Consider the following 25,175-nt stretch of genomic DNA (forward strand, 5'->3'; position numbering starts at 1 on the left):
TCAGACGAATAACATGCTTCTTAAAAAAAAACTTTACAATGGGTGTTGTTCAGTAGTTTTAAGAGACAACTTTAATGAAAGGTTTTGATCCACTGCAAATATTGACTGCTGTATATGCTGTACATACAGTTAACGTCAAAATTATTCCCCCTCCTGTCAATTTTTTATTCTTTTTAAAATATTTCCCAAACGATGCTTTACACAGCAAGGATTTTTCACCGTATGTTCTATAATATTTTCTCTTCTGGAGAAAGTCTTATTTGTTTTATTTCGGCTAGAATAAAAGCAGTTTTTGAATTATTTATGACTAATTTTAAGTTAAATTTTTTTTTCAATTGTCTACAGAATAAACTAACTTGCCCAATTAACCTAGTTAAGCCTTTAAATGTGACTTAAAGGTGAATACTAGTATCTTGAAAAATATCTAGTCAAATATTCTACACCAGGGGTGTCAAACTCAATTCCTGGAGGGCCGAAGCCCTGCACAGTTTAGTTCCAACCCTGCTCCAACACACTTACCTGTAGGTTTCAAACAAGCCTGAAGGACTCAATTAGTTTGATCAGGTGTGTTTAATTAGGGTTGGAACTAAACTGTGCAGAGCTGCGGCCCTTTTGGAACTGAGTTTGACACCTGTGTTCTACACTGTCAACATAGCAAAAACAAAAGAAACAAGCTGTTTAACTACTATATTCCCTCCATTAAAAGCAGGAATATTTAAAAGAACTCAAATCTCACATGAGAGCTAATAATTGTGTCTTCAACTGTAGATATTCACAGTATTATTACTGTTTTTACTAATAATACAGTGTTGTTCAGCATAAGAGACTTCTTTGAAAGCATTCAGAAGTGTTATTGACCTCAAAGATATCATACATGGAATAATAATAATGAGAGAATGGTGAAGTTTTAGATATAAAGTGTACAAAAATAAAGTATCTAAAAAAGACTGAATATTTCACTGCAAATACAACAAACGTTGATGATAGATGATCTGTACAGGCGTGTTTCCATGAGTTATTTTTCTGTGTCTTTATCAGATTTGGTGTCGCTGGTTTGGATGGTGAGTTGACTGCTCAGTAACGTTTCCCTCTGCATGCTGTTTCTAACTCCATATCCAAAGTAGATCAACAGACCTGAACAGGAAATAATAATGTTATTTTTGTATAGCACATTTTAAGGGGAGCTATTATGCAAAAATCACTTTTATAAGTGGTTCAAACACAACTGTGTGGCAGCAGTGTGTGAATATGACCAGCATCTAATGGTAAAAATATATTAATTACAGTTTTTATAATCACACCTGATAAAACAGTCTGCAGAACACACCTGATAAGTCTGCAGAACACTTTGATTGACATTCTCCCTTTGTATGTGTCATCAGAGGGGGAAAGCCCCGCCCACTAGTGACCATCTTTCGCTCATTTCCAAATTTTAGCAGATTTTAATTAATTGATTAATTAATTTATTTATTGTGTCTTATAAAATTATTTGTTGAAATAAATTTATGACTATATAAATATACATAAATAAATTATTTTTTAATAAATATTTTAAAGAGATATAATCTTATAAAATAAATTCTTCATTTTGTTTTACTTTACTGTTTCTATTTTTTTATTTACATTTTTATTCATATTTTTTTTATTTTACCTTATAAAAATTTCCTTCATTTTATTATTTATAATAACTTAATATTAATTTAGTCTTTTAAAAAAAAATGGTTATTTGATTTATTTATTGTGTTTTATAAAATTAATTGTTATAATATATATATATAAATATATATATATATATATATATATATATATATATATATATATATATATATATATATATATATATATATATATATATATAAATACTTTACAGATATTTAGTCTTATAAAATAAATCCTTCACTTTATTTTACTTAGTTTATTGGTTTATTGTTTTATTTCTGTTTTGTATTTTTAAAATTTATTTTTATTTCAATTTATTTATATTTTACCTTATAAAAAGTCTTCTTTATTTAATTATTTATAATTATTTAATATTTATTCTCTCAGTTTATTTATTGTGTTTTTATAAAATATAAGTTTTTTAATAAATATTTTGTAAAATTATGAAAATTTTTAGTCCTATAAAATAAATCCTTCACTTTATTTTACTTTAACTTTCTCATTTATTTTACTGTATTTTTTCATTTGAATGTAAAGCAACAGTCACCAAAAGGGCACAAATTGTATCAAAGCTTAAAAGGGTCAGTTTCAGAGAGTTATACAGCATTACTAGTGTGGTATTTTGAGCTCAAACTTCATATACACACTGTAGGAACATTAGAGACTTCTTTTCATCTTGTAAAACAGGGCATAATAGCTCCTTTAAAAGTGTTTAAAAGTGGTGTCTCAAAGAGCTTTAGAATCATATACAGAGTGCAGAAGTAAAAAGATACATACAAAGACACATACCAAACAAAGAGTAGACTAGTCAAAATTAGACAAAAACAATCATTATAATTATAATAAAAATATACCCCATAATAAAAGCTGTACCCAAAGAAGTGTTCACACTTTACAATAAGGTTTCATTAGTTCATGCATTTACTAACATGATCCAATTATGAGCGATATTTGTACAGCATTTATTAATCATAGTTCTTCATTTACTAATGCATACATCTAAATTCATGCTTGTCAACATTAGTAAATGTGCTTTGAGTTAACGTGGACAGACACTGAACAACTGTATTTCCATTACCTAATGTTGACTAACATGAACAAATACTGTAATAAATGTACTGCTCGTTGTTTGTTCATGTTAGTAAATATATTAACAATAACTAATACAACCTTATTGCAAAGAGTTACCAAGCAAATTATAAATGATGATATATTCCTAATGTCTGAATGTCAGTGTAGAGATTTTCTCAACTCATTCACAGATTTTAACCTGATAAATTTGCCTTTTGTTTTGACCTCTGCAGATTTCATACCTCCAACCATCCAGACGGCGTATCGAAGCCATGTTTCTCCTCCCAGCTGAACCATCAGGTAAACATTGATGAACACACTTAACACTGGCAGCAGGGGCAGGAACGGCACCTGTAAACAATACCTTTATTCATTCATTCATTCATTTTCCTTTGGTGGTAGTCCCTTATTTATCAGGGGTCGCCACAACAGAATGAACCACCAACTATTCCAGCATGTGTTTTACATAGTGGATACCCTTCAAGCCGCAATCTAATACTGGGAAACTTACCAATTTTTAAATTTTATTTAATTAAATTTTAATTATTTTATTTTTTATTTTATCATTTTATTTTATTTTATTTTAATTTATTTTATTTTCAATTAATTTTATTTTATTTATTTATTTTTTATTTTATTTTGATTTATTCTATTTTATTTATGGTTGAGATCAAATTTTTTTTTTTTACATATATATATTATTTTACTTTACATTTTTTAAATGACAAATTATTTATAGAAATTATATTAGTAATTATAATTATCTAAAAATGAATTATAATTGTTTTTATTCATAATTATTTTATATTTATTTTACATTATAAAAACTTCATTCTTCATTTGATTGTTTAAAATTATTTTTTCTTATTAAATTAGATGATGATTTTATATTTACTTTTCTTTCAATAACTATACTTATTATATCGTTATTGTAACTCATAAGATTTATTTTTCTTGCATATGAAATGCATTTTTTATTTGACTTGTTATTTTGTTTAGATTTTATTAACATTTATTTAATTTTTTAATGAGATGATTATTTTTTCATACTTTTTTTAATAAAGTTTTTATTTCATTTTTTAGCGTAATTTGTATTTTGTCATAAAATTACATTTTTACATTTTATATATTTTACGTTTATACAATAAGACTATTCATACTACAAAATTAAAATTTTATTTTTTATTTACTTTTTATTTGTATTTCAATAACTCTAAGAATTTTATAACAATTGCATTATCTGTAAGACCATTCATTCCATCCATTCATAAAAACATTTTTATTTTATCTTATAAGTTAGATGACAAATTTATCTTATTATTCATAAAGTATTTGATTTAATAATTTATTTATTTGATATTTGATATATTATTTAATATTTTCTTTTATTTTACAATTTATTCAATATTTTATTTATTTGATATAATATTTATTATTTTCTTTTCTTTTACAATTTATTTAATATTTTTACATTTATTAGTCATATTTTATCTATTAGTTTATTTATTTATTATTTTATTCAATATTTTATTTATTTGATTCTTTTTTACTTGAAATTATTTAAAAAAAAAAAAATTTCAATTTATTAAATTTTTTTTTGTATTTTATTTAATAGTTTATTTATTTAATATATTTTTAAATATATTATTTGTTTGATATTTTATTTATTTGATATATTATTCAATATTTTATTTTATTTAAAAAATGTTGTATTGTATTTTGTATTGTTTTATTTTACTCACCATAAAAGATGCTTTGCTTGGGTTTTGTGGCTGCCTCCATATAACAAAGGTCATGAGTGTTATTATGACCAAGGTCACAGATATAATCACGATACTCCAGATATCCAAAAACGATCCAACTTTACTTATCACCAGTGACAGGATTACCACCAACACAACTGCAAAAACATGAAGAGAGAAAAAAAACTGTAGAATAAACACCTAAGTTATCTTATTGCAGAGCTAGCTTCAGTATCCCAAGATCTTCTACCCACCGATAAGAACTGTACAGATGGTAACCGTATTTGAAGTTTTCTTATTAGGGTATGAAGGAGGTTTCAGAAACGTAAATCTAGAGTTTGTTAGAGTGTGTAAATCACTTTCCTCAATATTCATCTCTCTATACCTATAAAGGAAATAAAGTTTGGCATTAATACATTACATCATAGTGTTAAAAGGCAAGTGTGAAGCTGGAAATACAACCTTAATATGAGGATACAAATGGCCACGAGTGTGTATGAGAAGAGCGTTCCAATGGACATCATATCAACCAGAGCTTTCAGGTCAAATAACAGAGCCATTATTGCTGGAATAAAGCAGAACAGAAGATACACATCAACTGAATACTGCTTCACTATACTACTGTATACACTCACCGGCCACTTTATTAGGTACACCTGCCCAACTTCTCGTTAACGCAAATTTCTATTCAGCCAATCACATGACAGAAACTCGATGCATTTAGGCATGTGGACAAAGTCAAGATGATCTGCTGCAGTTCAAACTGAACACCAGAATGGGGAAGAAAGCTGATTTAAGTCACTTTGAACGTGACATGACAATGAGTCAATGGCCTCCACAGTCACCAGAACTCAATCCAATAGAGCACCAAAATGGGATGTTGTGGAACGGGAGATTCACATCATGGATGTGCAGCTGACAAATCTGCAGCAACTGTGTGATGCTATCATGTCAATATGGAGCAAAATCTCAGGAATATTTCCAGTACCTTGTTGAATTTATGCCGCAAAGGATTAAGGCAGTTCTCGGGGCAAAAGGGGGTCCAACCCAGTACTAGTAAGGTGTACCTAATAAAGTGGCCGGTGAGTGTATATATGTTTTATATATACAAACAACAAAATCAGGGCGAGGCAGTGGTGCAGTAGGTAGTGCTGTCGCCTCACAGCAAGAAGGTCGCTGGTTCGAACCTCGGCTCAGTTGGCGTTTCTGTGTGGAGTTTGCATGTTCTCCATGCCTTTGTGTGGGTTTCCTCCGGGTGCTCCGGTTTCCCCCACAGTCCAAAGACATGCAGTACAGGTGAATTGGGTAGGCTAAATTGTCCGTAGTGTATGAGTGTGTGTGTGAATGTGTGTGTGGATGTTTCCCAGAGATGGGTTGCGGCTGGAAGGGCATCCGCTGCGTAAAAACTTGCTGGATAAGTTGGTGGTTCATTCTGCTGTGGCGACCCCGGATTAATAAAGGGACTAAGCCGACAAGAAAATGAATGAATGAATGAATGAACAACAAAATCATTGTTTTGTGGCCAATGACATGATCAGGGGCTGTTTCAGTAAGGAGGTTCAACCAACTCTGAGTTTAAACTTGAACTCTTGAGTTGATTTAAGGAGAGATTAAAACTCTTGAGGGGCGAAGCAGTCACACAGTAGGTAGTGCTGTCCCCTCACAGCAAGAAGGTCGCTGGGTCGCTGGTCCGAGCCTCGGCTCAGTTGGCATTTCTGTGTGGAGTTTGCATGTTCTCCCTGCATTCGGGTGGGTTTCCTCCGGGTGCTCCGGTTTCCTCCACAGTCCAAAGACATGCGGTACAGGTGAATTAGGTTGGGTAAATTGTCCGTAGAGTATGAGTGTGTGTGTGAATGTGTTTGGGGAGATGGGTTGCGGCTGGATTAGTGTAATTTGATTAGTGTGTTGTTTTACTGACCTGCCACAGTGCCGGAGGTGAGGGTGGCCACCGCTGGACTCTGCCGTGAATTGACTTTACTCATCACTTTGAACATCAGTCCATCTCTGGCCATGGCGAACAGCACACGCGGCATCGGGAACACAGACCCCAGCAGACTGAAAATCAGCACAATCATCTGTCATTGATTTTATACTGAACAATACTCCTCAAAAGTTTCAGATCAGTGTGATTTTTCTTTTTAAAGAGAGCTGCATTTGTTTATCGAAAATGCAGTAAAAATTGTGAATTATTAATGTGCTGAAGTTTGCCCTGTACACAAGAAACCGGTGCATCAATCTTGTCAATGTTATTATTTAAAAAGGTCATGATTCGCACTCGTTAAGTAATTGCTTCGTACTGTTTTTCTTTTTACATTCTTGGGGTGATTTAAAAATAATTTTGAATTGTTATTGTAATGTAAAGGGGACCTATCATGCAAAAATCACTTCATTTAAACACAGTTGTGTGTCAGCAGTGTGCAGGGCCGGAGCAAGCTGAACTGCCACTCTAGGCAAAGGACGGTCACGCTGCCCTCAAACCTAAAGTGAAACCGAGGGGGGGGGGGGGGTCTATTCTGCCGCCCTAGACTCTATGGAAGCCTCGGCCCTGGCAGTGTGTGAATATAACCAACTTCTAATGCAGATGACACCACAGTGATTGGTCTAAGCAATAATGATGAGACTGCCGACAGGGAGGAAATACAGCATCTGGCCACTTGGTGCACAGACAATAATCTGCTCCTTAACACCAACAAGACCAAGGAGCTCATTGTGGACTTCAGAAAGGGACGAACAGGCTCACACGATCCCATCCACATCAATGGGATGGCCGTTGAGCCTGTCTCATCCTTTAAGTTCCTGGGGACCCACATGTCAAAGGACCTTTCCTGGACCACCAACACCTCCAGCCTGATCAAGAAGCCTCACCAGCGCCTATTACTAGCTTTCATCAGCCGTCTTGGTGAACTTCTACCGCTGCACAATAGAAAGCATCCTGACCAGCTGCGTCACAGTCTGGTATGGAAGCTGCTCTGTTGTTGAGGGTGAGGCACTGCAGCGGGTGGTGAAAACTGCCCAACGCATCACAGGGACCACACTGCCAGCCATTGAGGACATCCAGAGGAAACACTGGCTGCGTCCGAAACCACATACTTCCATATTATACAGTATGCTAAAATCAGTATGCGGGCAGAGTAGTATGTCTGAATTCATAGAATTCGAAAAACAGTATGTGAGTACCCGGATGACTTACTACTTCCGGTGAGATTCTGGAGTGCGCATCCCATGCATGCTGTGCTATCACATGATCCCCCACGAGCAAATTCATGAATGGCAGTAGAGCGACGCAAATGACGCAGGTACGTCACGAGACTATGTCAAAATGGCGGATGTAGTACTTCCGAATTCCATTCATACTTTTCACATTCATACTGTATAGAACGCACTTTTCTAACAGCCGAGTAGTACATTTAAATTTAAATACAGTACCTACTGAGTAGTAGGCGGTTTCGGACGCAGCCACTGTCTGCGCCGAGCACACAGTATTCTTAAGGACACCTCTCACCCTGCCAGACTGTTTTCACTCCTGCCTTCTGGCAGGCGCTTCAGGCTCCCCCGAGCAAAAACCAGCAGACTGAGGAACAGCTTTTCCCCAGAGCTGTCTCCCTCTTGAACTCTGCCCCTCACTGACTCTTTTGCCTCCCCCCCATACACCCCCCACTCTCCTCGAAATTAAACTCCTCACAATCACTGCACTGTTAAACATTTGCACATTTAAAATATGCACATATTCATTATTACACACCCACTTCACATGGACATTTGTAATCATGTTTATCTATCTGCACACTTCTGATTATTAATAGCAACCTGTACATATATTCATCTATTGTAAATCTGTTTATAGCTAATACAACCTGTATATAATGTTGATAGTACATCCATCTGTAAATATCTCCATAGTTGTTCTATAACTGCACTTTATAACTTAAGCCTGGCTTATATTTTTGACGCATCCGCTTGTTCGCTTGAGTGCGCGCGGCGAATGTGACGTCATCGCGGAGGTTCGCTTTGGGTGCACGCGGCATGATTTCGGCTGGCGGTGCATCAGGCATTTTTTGAGACTCGAGCGAAGAGTGCGCGCGGCGCCGCAACTGATTTGAGTTGAATATGAAACACTTTAAAGAGATTTGGTCTAAAACAGTACGACTGTACACACAACTAATGACCCGTGATCAGAGAGATAACCCAATGATCAATAATTCTTGGCTAGAAATAGCAACAGCCGTGGGAAAGGAGAAAGTTTTTGTTAAAAGGTTTGGGAAAAACCTGAAGAATAAATTTATTAAAACCAAGAGAGGCCATGGCAAAAGTGGAGACCAGGTACACAATCACAGAATATGTTTTTCCACCATTTATAGGTTTTACACTGATGTATTTTGTTTAATTTTGAATTTAAAACAGTTTAATAGAATACTAATGAACTCACAGAAGTATTTCTTTAATAACTGGGAAGGAATATTTAAACCTATCGGTTTACAATATACTGATGCCCTGTTTCTTTGGGCTTTATTGGTGATAATGGATAGGAATGTTGGACCATCACTGCCTTTTTAGCATAAGAAGAGGACAGAAACTAGCCAGACAGTATGTGTATGAGTTGTGGAGCGGGCTAAATCTAAAAAAATCTATATTTTTTAGTGTGTGCTTTTTTTTTTGCGATAATAAAACATATATTTGTAGAGTAACTCATGTTCTTTTGTCATTAATTACAAATACAGAATATGTTTTTCCACCGGTAACACTGATTTATATATTTGTAGAGGGGGCTAAATCTGAAAAAGAATCTTTTTCTAAAAAAATCTTTTCTTTTTTTGCTTCTATTCTTGCCATAATAAAAATATATTTGTAAAGCAACTCATGTTCTCTTGTGATCAATATTATAATAAATTTTAAATGGTAAAACTGACAGAGATATGAACAAAAGCAAGTGTTTTGATTAAAAAAAATCTTGAATTGTTATAAAAAATGCTTTTAATCATTAAAATAATGTAGAAAAAAAATACAAAATCAATAGTTTAAAAATATTGAACTATATTATGATATGACGTACTGTAGTGCCGGAAACTTTCTACTTCTCTGTTTATCTGTCTGACTTTACGGTGGGTTTCTTTTGACCTCCCCCTGTCGTTTTAAAGAATATCACAACGGCAAATGTGACGAGTATAAAAGCCTCGGCCGTTTTGCGAGGTGAGCGATGTGGCGCCAGGCGCGAGTATAATTCCAGCTTTACACCTGTATCCTGCACTTGCTGCTATTGCACTGCTGGTTAGATCTAAACTGCATTTCGTTGCATTGTACTTGTACATGTGTAATAACAATAAAGTTAAATCTAATCTAATATAAAATCTAATCTAATGATAAAAATTAATTAATTGTATTGTTTGTAATCACACAGTCTGCAGAAACACTTTGATTGACATTTGTGTGTCATTAGAGTTTTGAGCTGTCAGTGACTAAGAGGATTATAAATGTGGAGTTTTAGGGTGATTCCACACTAGCACTTTTGGTCCACATCCGGGTTCGATTGACATCAGAGTATGTTTTGCTATTGTTTCTAGCATTCTTCAAAATCAACCCAAGAAACAACCCAAGAGTTTGTAAATTGTGAGTTTTCATTGAACTATCCTTTTAAGACAAGTTTTAATGGTTCTTTTACCTTGTTGACAGAGCACACAGTGACCCGACCGCCACCACATATTTAGCAGGAGCCCAGCCGACGTCTGCGAAGGCCACAGGCAGAGGACTGTAAACGCTGAGACTGTAATACGGCATCATCAGTGTAAGAGCAGCCGAAACGCCGAAATACGCCAGAAAACAGATGAGCAGAGACAACACGATGCCCACAGGTATAGACTTCTGAGGGTTCTTCACCTCTTCACCTGAAAAAAAGGCATGCATTTGACTTCAAATGACAATATGCAAAGAAATAACAAAATTCATGTGGCTCAAATCCGGCCCACACCAGACACTTACATCCGGCCCACATTCCACATGGAATGGTGGCAAATGGGCGGTCCGCTCCTGTTTGCCAGATCTGGGCCACAATTAAACCATAGCAATATCACATATTAGCCAGAATTCAACCAAATGAACCAGAACTCACCCTATTCTGAGCCACATTGCTTTTATTCTGGCCCAGATCTGACCCACACCAGACACTTACATCTGGACCACATACTATATGGGATTATGGCTCTAGAACGGTCCGCTCCTGTTTGCCAGATCTGGGCCACAATTAAGCCATAGCAATATCACATATTAGCCAGAATTCAATCAAATGAACCAGAACTCACCCTATTCTGGGCCACATTGCTTTTATTCTGGCCCAGATCTGACCCACACCAGACACTTACATCTGGATCACATAGTGAATGGAATTATGGCTCTAGGGCGGTCCGCTCCTGTTTGCCAGATCTGGGCCACAATTAAGCCATAGCAATATCACATATTAGCCAGAATTCAACCAAATGAACCAGAACTCACCCTATTCTGGGCCACAGTTTGCTTTTATTCTGGCCCAGATCTGACCCACACCAGACACTTACATCTGGATCACATAGTGAATGGAATTATGGCTCTAGGGCGGTCCGCTCCTGTTTCCCAGATCTGGGCCACAATTAAGCCAAAGCAATATCACATATTAGCCAGAATTCAACCAAATGAACCAGAACTCACCCTATTCTGGGCCACAGTTTGCTTTTATTCTGGCCCAGATCTGACCCACACCAGACACTTACATCTGGATCACATAGTGAATGGAATTATGGCTCTAGGGCGGTCCGCTCCTGTTTCCCAGATCTGGGCCACAATTAAGCCAAAGCAATATCACATATTAGCCAGAATTCAACCAAATGAACCAGAACTGACCCTATTCTGGGCCACAGTTTGCTTTTATTCTGGCCCAGATCCGGCCCACACCAAACACTTATATCTGGACCATATAATGAATGGAATTATGGCTCTAGGGCGGTCCGCTCCTGTTTGCCAGATCTTTGCCACAATTAAGCCATAGCAATATCACATATTAGCCAGAATTCAACCATATGAACCAGAACTCACCCTATTCTGGGCCACAGTTTGCTTTTATTCTGGCCCAGATCTGGACCACACCAAACACTTACATCTGGACCACATAATGGATGGATTTATGGCTCTAGGGCGGTCCACTCCTGTTTGCCAGATCTGGGCCACAATTAAACCATAGCAATATCACATATTAGCCAGAATTCAACCAAATGAACCGGAACTGACCCTATTCTGGGCCACAGTTTGCTTTTATTCTGGCCCAGATCTGACCCACACCTTACACTTGCTGGGTGTGGCACAAAAATTCCAGCATGCATTGCAGTATGAATACATTCTACGGCTTATTAATGCTCCAGTTTTCATTATCTGCTGTTGATTCTGCTGTTTATGTTGACGTTGTTGATTTTGTCATGTTTAGTCTCCTGTTTGTAAGTTTGAGTTTTGTTAATTGTCACCGTTGTTAAGGATGATACGTTTATTATAGATGTCTCTGTGAGCAGAAGTTGAACCATAGAATTATTTTAGCTTATAAACCTTCATAATTATGTGGCATGTGCAAGCATGTTATTACGTTACGTTTGATAATTAATTAAACATTGGTTAACATCAGTGAATTATATTATTTCATCACAGGTTGTGCCTCACTTAAGTTTATAGTTTTTTACTTGGCATGTTTGCTGTAATTAATAAACTTGTCGAGAAAAGTTTTTAAAAGTTAAAGCAGCCCAAAAGAAAATTTATAGTAAAAGGTTCAGGGCTATGAGCCCAACTAAAGCAAACACTTTTCTCCATGATGGATACTTTATTCTATGTGATTCACATGTTTTAGGATAACTGGGCCACATTTGCCATATCTCCTCTGGGCCGCTTTAGGCTCACAGCCACATTAGCCAGAGCTAACTGTGCCAAATATTTGCCAAAAGGGGCTCACATTTGTTTTAGGATAACTGGGCCACATTTTCCATATCTTCTCTGTTCCACTATAGGCTAACAACTGCATTAGCCAGAGTTTACTGCGCCGAATGTTTGCTAAAAGTGGCCCACATATGTTTTAAGATAACTGTGCCACATTTTCTGTATCTTCTCTGGGCCATTATAGGCTAATGGCTGCATTAGCCAGAGTTTACTGTGCCGAATATTTGCCAAAAGGGGCCCACATATGTTTTAAAATAACCCGGCCACATTTGCCATATTTTCTCTGGGCCACATTAGGCTCACAGCTGCATTAGCCAGTGCTTACTGCCGCAAATATTTGCCAAATGTGGCCCACATATGTCTTAAGATAACTGGGCCACATTTGCACTTACTCGTGTGAGCCACTTTAGGTTTAGACTCAGATTACCCTTAAATGACTATGCGACATTTTTGCCAACTGTGGGCCACATTTGTCCTCCATCATTTGGGCCAAATTTACCATTTTTCACATGGGCCACATTAGGCTCACATTCAGATTACATTTTGCCATAAGTGCCAAATATTTGCCTTAAATTGGCATTTGCATTGTACAGGTGGGCCACTTCAGGCTTACATTAATGTTGTCTGGGCCGAAGGAATACCACCAGTGCTGCATAACTGCATAAAGCGGCCCACGTTCATATGCTATCTAGGAAGGATATCTGGTTATGAACAGTTTCTATATTTTTAGTGTTTAACGATATATTAAGTGTTTTCGTTTAATTTACGGTTGGGATGTTGATCTCTGCTCTGTCGACTTTTGATGTTGAAAATTCAACTCTACAGTTTAACAAAGTGACTTTGAGTGACATTTTAGTAGTAATATAATGTATAATGTACAGTATATGATGTTTAAGAAATGTTATATAGAGAAATGTGTAAAATAACTGAAAATGTACTGGCAGTTTATTACAAGTTTTTTTTAGCATAATATACAACACCAACACAGACATTATAGCACTTTAAACTATTAAAAATGTTAATAAAAGTCACTTTATCCAACTTTTCAAGATTAAAGGTTGGAAGAAAGATCAAGATCCCATAATTGTGCACAAAAACAGCAAGAGACAAGTACAGTTTTTCCTCCAGGCCCTACCTGAACCACTTTTAAATGCACATTAAACTCTGTTTACAAGAATAATTATATGTTCATGTACTTTTTTCTATGTGTATGTTCATTATGTTTATATGTTGTTGCACTAAGTTTATTTGTTAGTTTATTTATTTCTTAACAATGGACATTGTACACTACTTAACATTCCCCAAGAATGTAAATGTACCCAAATTTGCCCAAAGACTAGTTTTTATTGGCGATCCCTTAGGCAAATGTCAAAGGCCATACCAACAAAAATACAAATTTAAACCTAAAACAATTCTTAAATGAACGTCTAAAAACAACAACATCACAAAGTGTTCACAATGTTGATTATTAAGAAGCCATTTCTTATGAATATACTTGAATGACTTGAAACATACACCTTCTCGAACAGGTTGTGGTATCAGATTTCACTGATGTGATGCTTTATAGGAAATATAAGCTCTTTCTGACTCCCATTCTGATTCTGGTAATGCAATTCAAATGCCTACAGCCCCATTGGCAACCTCTGCCAATGCATTGATGAAATTAACAATTGGATGTGCCAAAATTTTCTTCAGTTAAACAAAGAGAAAACTGAAGTCATTGCTTTTGGGAACAGAGATGAGGTTCTCAAGGTGAATGCGTACCTTGGCTTTAAGGGTCAAACAACAAAAAATAAGGTCCAGAATCTTGGTGTGACTCTGGAGTCAGATCTGAGTTTCAACAATCATGTCAAAGCAGTTAGTAAATCAGCATAGTATCATCATTAAAAATATATAGCAAGAATCAGATGCTTTGTTTCCACTGAAGATTAACAGTCAGACAGTTAGACAGTTGCAGCTCATCCAGAACGCTGCAGCCAGAATTCTGACCAGAAGTAGGAAATCAGAGCACATCACACCTGTCCTCAGGTCTTTACACTGGCTCCCAGTTACATTCAGAATAGATTTTAAAATATTATTACTGGTCTATAAATCGCTAAATGGCCTAGGAGCTCAATAGATTACAACACTGTGCTACGTCCGACAGATTGCACTATTATGTTTTTCGTTTTCTTTTTCATTCTTTTATAACCTATTTTAACACATTTTAAATAGTTTTTATCTGTTTTTAATCATTTTTATTGTCTGCATTTTATGTCCTAAACTTGTCTTTTTTATTCCCGTTTGTGTAAAGCACTTTGAATTACCACTGTGTATGAAATGTGCTATATAAATAAACTTGCCTTGCCTAATCCCAAAATATGGAAAACTGCTAATTTTCAGAAAAGTTTAAAGTATAGGAATTAAAGGGACAGTTCAACGTTTTCATTTATATGAATATTTTCAAAAACAAATGTAATCAATGCATGTTTGCAGATTTACCTGTAGTTGCGATGCAGTCAAAGCCAACAAATGCATAGAAACAGGTTGCTGCTCCTGCCAGAGTTCCTTCAAATCCAAATGGGAAAAATCCACCTGCTCCATACTCCACGGTGATGTTTGCGGTCAGATTTCTTAAAAAGAATTAAAAATAAATAAATAAATGTATTTTTGGTGAGAACTAAAGCTTTGTAAGGTGACACGGTGGCTCAGTGGTTAGCACAGTCGCCTCACAGCAAGAGGATAACTGGTTTATGTCCCGGCTGGGCCAGTTGATATTTCTGTGGAGCAACACAGGGAGCATGTTTTTTCCCGTGTTGGTGTGGGTTTTGGGTGCTCCAGTTTCCCCCACAGTAAACACATGCGCTATGGGGGAATTGAATACATTAAATTGGCAGGAGTGTATGAGAGTGTATGGGTGTATCCGAGTACTGGGTTGCAGCTGAAAGGGTTTTACATCCGCTGTGTAAAACATATGCTGGATGAATTGGCTGTTCATTCAGCTGTGGTGACCTCTGTAGGAATGAAAATTATAATGTGCATTTGTTTACATGTCTTTTCCACCAAAGAAGGCTCACACAAATTCCAAAGGCAGATTCTGATTAGATCAGGGCCTGGTGTGGGGACTTTGGGGGTTTTACGATGTGGTCACATGTTGATTGGTCAGTTTGAATGTCTCAGTATTTGAACTTTAGTCACATGGTCAAGAAAGATACAAAATAGGTGGTACACTCTGCTTTGGTCTCTTTTCTGTTTTAGCGCTTTCCTGCTTTGGAAACAGTGTTATCCGCACTCCATTAAAGACATCCATTAGCTTACATACATGTATTTAATTTGGTTTGTCAAGCACAAAGATTTGATTCAAAACTATTGTGACGGTCGTCATTAGATTTTTCCTTAAATGTGATGAGTTTGGCCTTGAAATATTATTGTTATTATTTGTTTGTGGGTAAATTTGATTAATATTGATTTTTGTTTATTCAGAAGTGGTTTACTTGATTTATATCTTTATGGTTGGTTAATTTATCACCAAAGGTAATTCATAGGTATTGTGCCGGGGGCCTGGAAATATAAGCGTCACCGACTCGGTCCCAGTCATTCCCCTCGCTGGCCAGCAGAGGCCGCCATCCCCGGACTTCTAAGTATTATATCACCCACCTAGACTGATTGTGCACACACCTGTTCTGAATCCCGTTAATGACCCACGCTCCCTATATAAGCCACACTCAAACAACAGTTCAGTGCGAAGTCTTGTTCAGCCACGGCCAACATTTCTGAGCGGTATTCCCTGATCTTCTGTGCATTACCCCGGACTGTTTCTGACTCTGAGTAGCCTTCTGCCTGCCCCGACCCACGCTTGTTATACGGACTCTGAACCCCGCTGCCTGCCCACGACCCACGCCTGTTATAAGGACTCTGAAACACGCTGCCTGCCACTGATCTATGCCTGGTAAATCACTCTGTGCCTGTCAGCCGCCTGCGCCACGATCTTTATTGAATGCTGTTGATGTGAGTTCGCACTTTAGTGCTTGTTGGATGTTTGTGTTTGAACTGTGTCTAATAAATACTGCAAAATGGATCCCTCCGTGTCAGTCTTCACGTTTACCTGCAGGAGTTTACTGGCATTTTCCCGCACGTGAATTCTGACCAATCAATAAGCAGTTTAGGAAATGTGTTTAACAACATTTGGCCAATGAGAGATGTGGATTTTGTCAGATGAGTGCATTTTGGTTAGTTTCAACTGGTTCGGACCAAAGCCAGCAGTGTGGTGTGAAAACGACCCAAAGACGGCAGAAAATGCAACAATGTATCATTTATTGCCCTTGATCCAGACCAAATGAAGTGAACTACAGATGTTAAAGCACCCTTTAAACCACACTAAACTGAGCTAAACTGAACTGAACTTAAACACTAAAAACTGAAATACCCTGATCCAATTACTGTGACCATTTATGTGAAGCTGCTTTGACACAATATACATTGTAAAAGGGCTATACAAATAAAGCTGACTTGAATTGAATAATAATGAAGTGTGGTCAAACAACTGAGATAAATACAAACACACGTCCTGTTCTTATGCCCCATATGGGGATGCAGGCGTCTCTAAAACCCCATAGGTGGACATATCTAAACTTGTTTATTAAAACAAATATAAATATGCAGATAATAAATAATACTGCTAATAATAATAACATTATACAAATGCAAATAGTCATGAATAAACTGAAAAACTAGCAACAAATCTCGCCATACACATCTTGCACCATATTGTGCTGATAGGACTCTCTAAGTAATAGAGCAGGGGTGGCCAACCCTGTTCCTGGAGAGCCACCTACCTGCAGATTTTAGTTGCAACCCATATCAAACACACCTGCCTGTAATTATCACATGGTGTTCAGGTCTTAGTTAATTGGTTCAGGTGTGTTTGATATGGGTGGCAACTGAAATCTGCAGGAAGGTGGCTCTCCGGGAACAGGGTTGGCCACCCCTGTAATAGAGCATTTTTGTTTTTGCAGTGAAGTATACTGAAATAAACCTTCTTACTGTTTGTTTGCTGTTGTGTTCAGGATGCTGTCTACATTGATGGACCAGTTCTTCAGGTCTCCCTTGATGAAGCCAGAGATGATGACAAATATCAGCACAAGTATATTAATAACTGTAAATATCTTGTTGACTATGGCTGATTCTTTCACGCCATACGCTAGAAGACCTGTGAGAAACATATTTGGGAAGAGATGGCTCAGCTTCAGATGGTAAAAATCGAATCATTCTTGGGTTATTATTAAAGTCGCATACCGGAGAGAATCATTATGAGAGCGGCTGCAAAGACGTCTGGGTATGCTGCCAGTCCGGGGAGAGCCATGGAGGAATGTGTGCTGAAATAAACACTCATCACATTCCCAATCAGATCATCAAAGGTGCTGCTCCAGGCCCTCGCTACACTGGAGGAGCCTAAACCACAGAACACTGTTAGAGAGCTGTCTGTCTGTCTGTCTGTCCATTATTCTATTGTTCTATCCATCTATCATTCTATCCATCAATCCACCGTTCTGTCACCCATCCATCATTTTATCCATCCATCTATCTATCATGCTATTATTCTAACCATTTATTTATCCATCATCCATCCATCGTTCTATCCATCCATCTATTATTCTGTCCATCCATCCATCCATCCATCGTTTTGTCGTTCTATCATTCCATCCATCCATCCATCCATTCATCCATCCATCCATCCCTTTATCCATCCATTTATCATTCTATCCATCAACCCATTGTTCTATTATTCATCCATCCATCTATCCATCCATCTATCCATCCATCCATCCATTGTTCTATTGTTCTATCCATATATCATTTATCCATCCATATCCCTCCATCCATCCATCCATCCATCCATCCATCCATCCATCTATTTATTGTTCTATCCATGTATCATACATTCATCCATATCCATCCATCCCTCCCTCCATCCATCCATCCATTTATTGTTCTATCCATATATCATACATTCATCCACATCCATCCATCCATATCCATCCATCCATCTATCCATTTATTGTTCTATCCATATATCATACATCCATCCATCCATCCATCCATCTATTTATTGTTCTATCCATATATCATACATTCATCCATATCCATCCATCCATCTATCCATTTATTGTTCTATCCATATATCATACATCCCTCCATCCATCCATCCATTTATTGTTCTATCCATATATCATACATTCATCCACATCCATCCATCCATATCCATCCATCCATCTATCCATTTATTGTTCTATCCATATATCATACATCCATCCATCCATCCATCCATCTATTTATTGTTCTATCCATATATCATACATTCATCCATATCCATCCATCCATCCATCCATCCATATCCATCCATCCATGCATTATCTCTATTATCCATCCATATCATTCCATCCATACATCCATCCATTCTTCTATCGTTCTATCTATCATCCATCTTTCTATCATTCTAACCATCTCTCCATCCATTCATAATTCTATCATTCTATCCATCCATCCATCCATCGATTTATTATACTATCATCTGTCCATCCATTGTTCTTTCATCCTGTCCATCCACTCATTGTTTTGTCATTCAATCAATCCATCAATCCATCCATCCATCCATCCATCCATCCATCCATCCATTCATGCATCCCTGCATCCATCATAAATCCATCCATCGTTCTATCCATTCATCCATCGTACTGTTCATACATCCATCTATTGTTCTCATTCTATCTATCCATACATCCATTGTTTTATCATTCTATCCATTCGTCCATCCATCATACATCATTTTATTCCTCCATCCATCCATCCATCCATCCATCCATCCATCCATCCATCCATCATTCTATCCATCAATTCATCCATTGTTCTATCTATCTATCTATCTATCTATCTATCTATCTATCTATCTATCTATCTATCTATCTATCTATCTATCTATCTATCTATCTATCTATCTATCTATCTATCTATCTGTCTATCTATCTGTCTGTCTATCTATCTATCTATCTATCTATCTATCTATCTATCTATCTATCTATCTATCGATCTATCGATCTATCGATCTATCTATCTATCTATCTATCTATCGATCTATCGATCTATCTATCTATCTATCCATTCCATCCATCCATTATCTCTATCATCCATCAATCCATTGTTCTATCCATCCATCCATTCATCTATTGTTCTATAATTTTATCTGTTATTCATCCATCTATCCTTTTATTATACGTTTATCAATCCATCCCTCCATCTGTCCATCCATTCTTCTATCATTCTATCTATCTGTCCATCTATCCATCCATCCAACATGCCATCATATTATCATCTACTATTATCTATCCATCCATTGTTCTTTCATCCTATCCATTCATCCAATGTTTTGTCATTCCATCGATCCATTTATCCATCCATCATCCATCCATAGTTCCATCCATCCATCCACATCTATCCAATCATCATCCATCCATCCATCCATCCATCCATCCATCCATCCGTGGTGAAAAAAGTACTGAAAATCACACTTAAGTGTAAGTACTATTACTCGCCAAAAGATGTAGTGCAATCAGAGCAAAGGTATCAGTTATAAACATTACTCAAAGTACCAGTTTGCATATTAATCATTTCTTTTTTTTTTTTTTTTGTCATTCCTTCTCACCGATGACGTATGCTAGCAGTAAGTTCCAGCCGGTGATGAAGGCCAGCAACTCTCCTACAGTCACGTAGCTGTACAGATATGCAGATCCAGTCTTAGGAACCCTGGCGCCAAACTCAGAGTAGCAGAGTCCAGCGAAGACAGACGCTACAGCAGCAATGAAGAAGGACAGGATAATACTGGGTCCAGCGAGCGTCCGGGCCACTTGTCCAGACAGCACATACACACCGGCCCCCAAAGTACTGCCCACTCCCAAAGCCACCAGATCTAAAGTGGTGAGACAGCGGAGAAAGGTGGAGTTTTCTCCATCCGGCTCTAACGGCTTCTTACGGCACAGGGACCTCAGGAAACACTGGATATACTGCATGATGGGCTGCTGGAGGTGAGAGATTTCAGGTGTTCACTGTGAATGTAGAGTGCTACAAGTACTGAATAGAAAGAAATAACAAGTGGTAACTGCAACGTCTGCATTTGTTTAACCCTTGTGTGTTGTTTGGGATATTTTTATCCACTCTGGGGTGATTTTGAGTCTTAATTTGACTTCTTTTTATGCTGTAAAACTCCTATATACACTTATCGGCCACTTTATTAGGTACACTTGTCCAACTTTTTGTTAGTGCAAATTGCTAGTCAGCCAATCACATGGCAGCATCTTAATGCATTTAGGCATGTAGACATGATCAAGACGATCTGCTGCAGTTCAAACCGAGCATCAGAATGAAAGAGAAAGGTGATTTAAGTGAACATGGCATGGTTGTTGGTGCCAAACACTGCAAAAAAAATGCTTTTCTTACTTAGATTTTTTGCATTGTTTCTAGTCCAAATATCTACAAATTCAAAGAAGAATTTTCTAGACAAGCAAACCATCCCTAGTAGCAAAGAATTCTGGCCCAGATTTGGCAAAAAGCTGGCACAGCAGGCATTCATCCGGCACTGGCAAACAGCATGTGGGCCAAACATGGCCCGGGTTTGGCAGAGGTGGCACCGTTTTTAAGGCGGCACACAAGATTTGGGCCAGATGTAAAACGTAGTATTTGGCCCAGATTTAAAAATTTGATAAGTGGGCCATGTGAGTTTTGACCCACATTTAAACTACACTAAAATCATTTTTGAGTAAAGAAAAAAAATTCTACCAATCAGGTCACTTTGAGAGAAAGCGTGCCCATAGTGTGCCAAAAGCGCATCACTCCATGGGTTTATCAATTTCATTGCAATCGTGACACACCAACATATCTGGCCCAGTTCAGACCCAGTTATGAGTTATTAACTTGGCTGAGACTTGGCCCAGATATGGTCTGTGTTTGGCCCTTGTCTGGAAACCAGATTTGGTCCAGTCATATACCGTAATTCACTGTGGCATGTGGGCCAAGCAAAACCTGATTGTGTGGGCCAGAGCTGGGTCAGAGAAATTTTGCTATGTGGGATATTGTCTTGTTTTAAGAAATAATATGCCAAAATGAAGTGAGTTTTTCCTTAAATCAAGCTAAATAATCTGCCAATGGGGTAAGCAAAATGATCTTGTTTTTCGATTTCTGATAAGATCATTTTGCTTACCCCATTGGCAGATTATTTAGCTTGATTTAAGGAAAAACTCACTTCATTTTGGCATATTATTTCTTAAAACAAGACAATATGTTTTGCTTGTTCTTAAATCAAGAAGCATTTTCTAGACTTTTAGATATTTGGACTAAAAACAAGACAAAAAAATCTAATTAAGAAAAGCCTTTTTTTGCAGTGTATGGGCTGATTTGAGTGTTTCAGAAACTGCTGTTCTACCGGGATTTTCATTCGGATGGTCGGGTCAGAATTTGCCATCAACAACATGAAAGCATGGATCCATCCTGCCTTGTTTCCATGGTTCAGGCTGCTGGTGGTGGTGTAGTGTGGTGGATATTTTCTTGGCGCACTTTGGGCCCATTAGTTCCAATTGAACATCATGTCAATGCCACATCCTATCTGAGTACTGCTGCTGACCATGTCCATCCCTTTATGACCACAGTGTACCCATCTTCTGCTACCACAGTCACCAGTTCTCAATCCATGGGATGTGGTGGAATGGGAGATCATGGATGTGCAGCCGACAAATCTGCAGTGACTGCGTGATGCAATCATGTCAATATGGACCAAAATCTCTGAGGAATTTTCCCAGTACCTTGTTGAAACTATGTCACGAAGGATTAAGGCAATTCTGAGGAAACTAGTAAAGTGTACCTAATAAAGTGGCCGGTGAGTGTATACATGCATGACCCATATTTAGACGCTTTAGAGCATTTAATATGCATGTTTGTATGTACTTTTGTCCAATTTAATTTAACGCTGACATCAAGACACTGACCCTATTTTCATATCAGCTTTTTAATATCAATCTCATAATATTGTGTCATTTGACACCTGATCTAGATTATGCTCAGCAATCTCACTAAAATAAGCCGCTTTAAGCCTCTGCTAGTTGTTCATTTATCAAAATAAGAAAATAGTGTGTTTTTCATCTCATTTACCTTCATGCTTTCTCAAGTGCTGACGATTATGTTGCTTTCTTTATTGCAGTTGAACCCTTCAAAAAAGAAAAGCAGAGCTGTAGTTTAAGAATAAATGTACCACTCATGTCTATCACTTAACATCTTTGAAAACCTAAAATTAAATTCTTTTAACCTGTTCTGTTTAACCCTTGCACTGTTCAAATTCACTACCCTTTCGTTACAGTATGTTTGGGATGTGAACATGAATTAAACTGCTGTAAAAATGCATCAGATTAATATTTTTTCAGTTTGTTTTGCATGAATCTGTTACTCAACCTCAGTGAATCAAAACTACTCAATTGTTTAGAAATTTGCTGGATTTTGTCTCTTTAATTGCCAAATTCATAAATGATCACACTGATTTGGTGAAAAACAACATTAAATGATGTATTTTCAGTCTAAAAAAATTTAATAATTTAATAATTGTGGATTGGATTTTTTTTAACCTCTTATCAGTTTAAATCCTGTAATTCTCTAAGCAATTGAGTAGTTTTGATCAGAAGGTTGATTAGCAGATTTATGTAGAAGAACATTTTTACCATAAATAAGTATTTTGAAAATGAACATTTCTATCCATTTCTCCGTGAATATAAACAATTTTTGATGCAAAAAATTTTGTTCATTAAAAAAAAGAAAGTTTGGTCACCGAACATCTTTAGATGATACATTTCAATTGAGACGAATTATTGCAAATAATATAAGAAAATGCAAACATCATTTTATATTGTAATTTTCTAAACAATTTAGTAGTTTTGATCAGGAGGTTGATTAGCAGATTTATGTAGAAGAAAAAAAAGAAAAAGATATTTATCTTGTGCATTTTTACAGCAGTTTAATTTAGTGGATGTTTTCATCCCGAACATAACAAAAGGGTAGTAAATTTGCCCAGATTGTATCATTGAATTTTTTTATTTTTTTTTTAAAGTCAAAACATTTTATCAAAATAAGATTTGTGACCAAAAATCATTCCTTTTGCTGACACAGTGGTGGCCAAATTAAGACTCAAATGCACCCCAGAGTGGATGAAAACATCCTCAAGAGCACACATGGGTTAATCTCACAACTCCGACCATATCTTTTTTCTGACAGTACTTCTGAAAGCTCTAAAACTGTAAAATAGAGAGTTTTATACAAATGTACCAGTGTTACATGATGTGTACAGTGCTCAGTATAAATAAGTATTTTGAAAATGAACATTTCCATCCATTTCTCAGTGAATATAGACAATTTTTGGTTCAAAAATTTTATTCATAAAAAAAAAAAAAAGTTTGGAGAGTTTGGTCACCGAACATCTTTAGATAATACATTTCAATTGAAACTAATTATTGCAAATAATAAAAGAAAATGCAAACATCATTTTATATTGTAATTTTCTAAACAATTTAGTAGTTTTGATCAGGAGGTTGATTTGCAGATTTATGTAGAAGAAAAAAAAGTTAAAAAAAATCTGATGCTTCTTTACAGCTGTTTATTTTAGTGGATGTTTTCATCCCGAACATAACAAAATGGAAGCTCTGACCATCTTTTTTTCCTGACAGTACTTCTGAAAGCTCTGAAACTGTAAAATAGACAGTTTTATACAAATGTACCAGTGTTACATGATGTGTACAGTGCTCAGTATAAATAAGTATTTTGAAAATGAACATTTCTATCCATTTCTCAGTGAATAAAGACATTTTTTGATTTTTTGATTGCAAAAATTTTATTCATTTAAAAAATAAAAAAAGAGTTTGGTCACCGAACATCTTTAGATAATACATTTTAATTTAACATGCAAACATCATTTTATTATGTTTATTTAAATTTTTCCTGTTTATCAGAATTTAATTTAATATTTTCCCCAACATATTAATTTGGTGTAGGCATTTCACTTTTTGGTTTAGATTTTTAAAAAACATTATTCATTGAGTTTTGATAATATAAAATATTTAGCTGACGCTTGTATGATTTTTATTTTTATTTTAAATGGATATGCTTCCCCTCAATTATGTGAGTTTGTGACACACAAGAACAACAACGGTCCAGCAACACGATCTGGTACCAGGGGAGACTGCTGTGCAGTTTAGACGTACAACTTTTGCACGTTCAGTCTTCTCAGTTCGAGCCAGCCATTTTTGGAACGCTTCCTATTGATTTAAGGGGGGTTACAAATTATTCAACTTCTAAATACAAGTTAAAGAAATGGCTTAAAGTAAATCAAATTTGTAATCATGTGTAATTCTTTTGTCAAGCATTTAAAAAAATTCTTATTACATGTTTTACTCCTTTGTCATAGGTAACTTTGCTGTTTTTGTATGTGTGATGATGCGTTTTTTTTATTTTAGGTTGCCTTTTAAAATATGGCGTGAACCCTTGTGGCTAACTCTGGCTTATTTACAGTTCTCCTGTTTATTAATGAGCATAGTCCCTGTTAAATAATTAAAATAAATTCAAATTAATACATTAGTTTCAGTTTGTCTTCAGCTCTGACTGATCTAATGTTCTAAACTAATCAGTTAATCGTGTGACAGCACTAGATTAAATATTAAACATTGCATAATTGCTCAACATGCACTCAAGTGAAACTGA

General features: G+C 36.3%; 2 protein-coding genes across 12 annotated transcripts in view; one reads left to right on the forward strand and one right to left on the reverse strand.

The window, feature by feature from the left end:
* Positions 1-25,175, forward strand: part of anxa6 (annexin A6) — a 230,555-nt gene that overhangs the window by 118,407 nt on the left and 86,973 nt on the right. The window lies entirely within an intron of this gene.
* LOC141377605 (cationic amino acid transporter 2-like) overlaps positions 56-25,175 on the reverse strand; it is a 30,241-nt gene continuing 5,121 nt past the window's right edge. The window contains exons 2-14 of one of the 10 annotated variants that reach the window (XR_012390002.1): positions 22,587-22,642; positions 20,092-20,461; positions 17,688-17,843; positions 17,436-17,601; positions 14,895-15,025; positions 10,129-10,351; positions 6,391-6,527; positions 4,935-5,037; positions 4,727-4,857; positions 4,473-4,630; positions 2,973-3,081; positions 630-1,134; positions 56-501 (exon numbers count right to left, since the gene is read on the reverse strand). Coding sequence is in view for 5 of the 10 variants with exons in the window: in XM_073922309.1 (XP_073778410.1) it covers positions 1,016-1,134; positions 2,973-3,081; positions 4,473-4,630; positions 4,727-4,857; positions 4,935-5,037; positions 6,391-6,527; positions 10,129-10,351; positions 14,895-15,025; positions 17,436-17,601; positions 17,688-17,843; positions 20,092-20,464; positions 22,587-22,592 (1,812 nt within the window). In the remaining 5 variants the exon portion in view is untranslated. Of the gene's footprint in view, positions 1,135-2,972; positions 3,082-4,472; positions 4,631-4,726; positions 4,858-4,934; positions 5,038-6,390; positions 6,528-10,128; positions 10,352-14,894; positions 15,026-17,435; positions 17,602-17,687; positions 17,844-20,091; positions 20,517-22,586; positions 22,643-25,175 lie in introns of all 10 variants that reach the window. The other 9 variants (XR_012390001.1, XR_012390004.1, XR_012390003.1 and 6 more) reach the window with 9 other exon arrangements.

This window comes from Danio rerio, chromosome 14 (assembly GCF_049306965.1).
Source record: "Danio rerio strain Tuebingen ecotype United States chromosome 14, GRCz12tu, whole genome shotgun sequence".
Classification (NCBI taxonomy): Eukaryota; Metazoa; Chordata; class Actinopteri; order Cypriniformes; family Danionidae; genus Danio; species Danio rerio.